At 34.8% G+C, this 1,371-nt stretch overlaps 1 protein-coding gene across 1 annotated transcript in view; it reads right to left on the bottom strand.

Moving 5' to 3' along the window:
* Positions 1-157: 157 nt before the first annotated feature.
* The window catches only part of LOC106473987 (microtubule-associated protein futsch-like), a gene marked incomplete at its 3' end in the record, with an annotated part of 22,082 nt that continues 20,868 nt past the window's right edge, over positions 158-1,371 (bottom strand). Inside the window, exons 6-7 of the mRNA XM_022402373.1 lie at positions 892-1,371; positions 158-772 (exon numbers count right to left, since the gene is read on the bottom strand). Of these exons, the coding sequence (XP_022258081.1) occupies positions 158-772; positions 892-1,371 (1,095 nt within the window). The remainder of the gene's footprint in view (positions 773-891) is intronic.

The following is a 1,371-nucleotide window of genomic DNA, read 5'->3' as shown; positions in this document are numbered from 1 at the left end:
AAAGGAACTGAAGCTATAGCGAGTTAAAATTTGAGTTATGGTTTTTCTGTTTATGTTCAGCTTTTATTAGAGTAGGAATTATTAGCAGTTTTTCTTCTTTAGTAATAGGAACTCTTTCTTTAAGTTTTTCTTCTTTATGGACGGGTGTTATTTCTTGTTTTTTTATTTCAGTAACATGAACTCTTGCCTCAGGTTTTTCTTCTTTAGATACAGGTTTTATTTCTGGTTTTTCTTCTACAAGAACAGGAACTGCTTCTTTAGGTTTTTCCTCTTTGAGGACAGGTGTTATTTCTGGTTTTTCTACTTGAGGAACAGGAACTCTTTCCTCAAGTTCTTTCTCTTTGAGTACAGGTGTTATTTCTGGTTTTTCTACTTCAGGAACAGGAACTCTTTCCTCAAGTTCTTCCTCTTTAGGAATAGGTGTTATTTCTGGTTTTTCCTTCTCTTCAGGAGTAGGAATTATTAGCGGTTTTTCTTCTTTAGTAACAGGAATTCTTTCTTCAAGTTTTTCATCTTTAGGGACGGATGTTATTTCTGGTTTTTCTATTTTAGTAACAGGAATTCTTGCTTCAAGTTTTTCCTCTTTAGATACAGGTGTTATTTCTTTTTTTTCTACTTCAAGAGCAGGAACTCTTTCTTCAAGTTTTTCCGCTTTAGATACAGGTGTTATTTCTGGTTTTTCTTCTGCAAGAACAGGAACAGTTTCTTTAGGTTTTTCCTCTTTGGGGACAGGTGTTATTTCTGGTTTTTCTACTTCAGGAACAGGAACTCTTTCTTCAAGTTCTTCCTCTTTAGGAATAGGTGTTATTTCTGGTTTTTTTCTGCAAGAACAGGAACTGCTTCTTTAGGTTTTTCCTCTTTGAGTACAGGTGTTATTTCTGGTTTTTCTACTTCAGGAACAGGAACTGTTTCTTCAAGTTCTTCCTCTTTAGGAATAGGTGTTATTTCTGGTTTTTCTTCTGCAGGAAAACGATCTCTTTCTTCAGGTTTTTCCTCTTTAGCAATAAGTGTAATTTCTGGTTTTTCTACTTCAGGAACAGGAACTCTTTCTTCGAGTTCTTCCTCTTTAGGAACAGGTGTTATTTCTTGTTTTTCTATTTTAGTAACAGGAACTCTTGCCTCAGGTTTTTCCTCTTTAGATACAGGTGTTATTTCTGGTTTTTCTTCTGCAGGAAAACGATCTCTTTCTTCAGGTTTTTCCTCTTTAGCAATAAGTGTAATTTCTGGTTTTTCTACTTCAGGAACAGGAAATCTTTCTTCAGGTTTTTCCTCTTTATATACAGGTGTTATTTCTGGTTTTTCTTCTGCAAGAACAGGTACTGCTTCTTTTGGTTTTTCCTCTTTGAGGACAGGTGTTATTTCTGGTTTTTC

The sequence above is a fragment of the Limulus polyphemus genome, unplaced genomic scaffold (assembly GCF_000517525.1).
Source record: "Limulus polyphemus unplaced genomic scaffold, Limulus_polyphemus-2.1.2 Scaffold6703, whole genome shotgun sequence".
NCBI lineage: Eukaryota > Metazoa > Arthropoda > Merostomata > Xiphosura > Limulidae > Limulus > Limulus polyphemus.
This window is presented reverse-complemented; position numbering and strand designations above follow the sequence as displayed.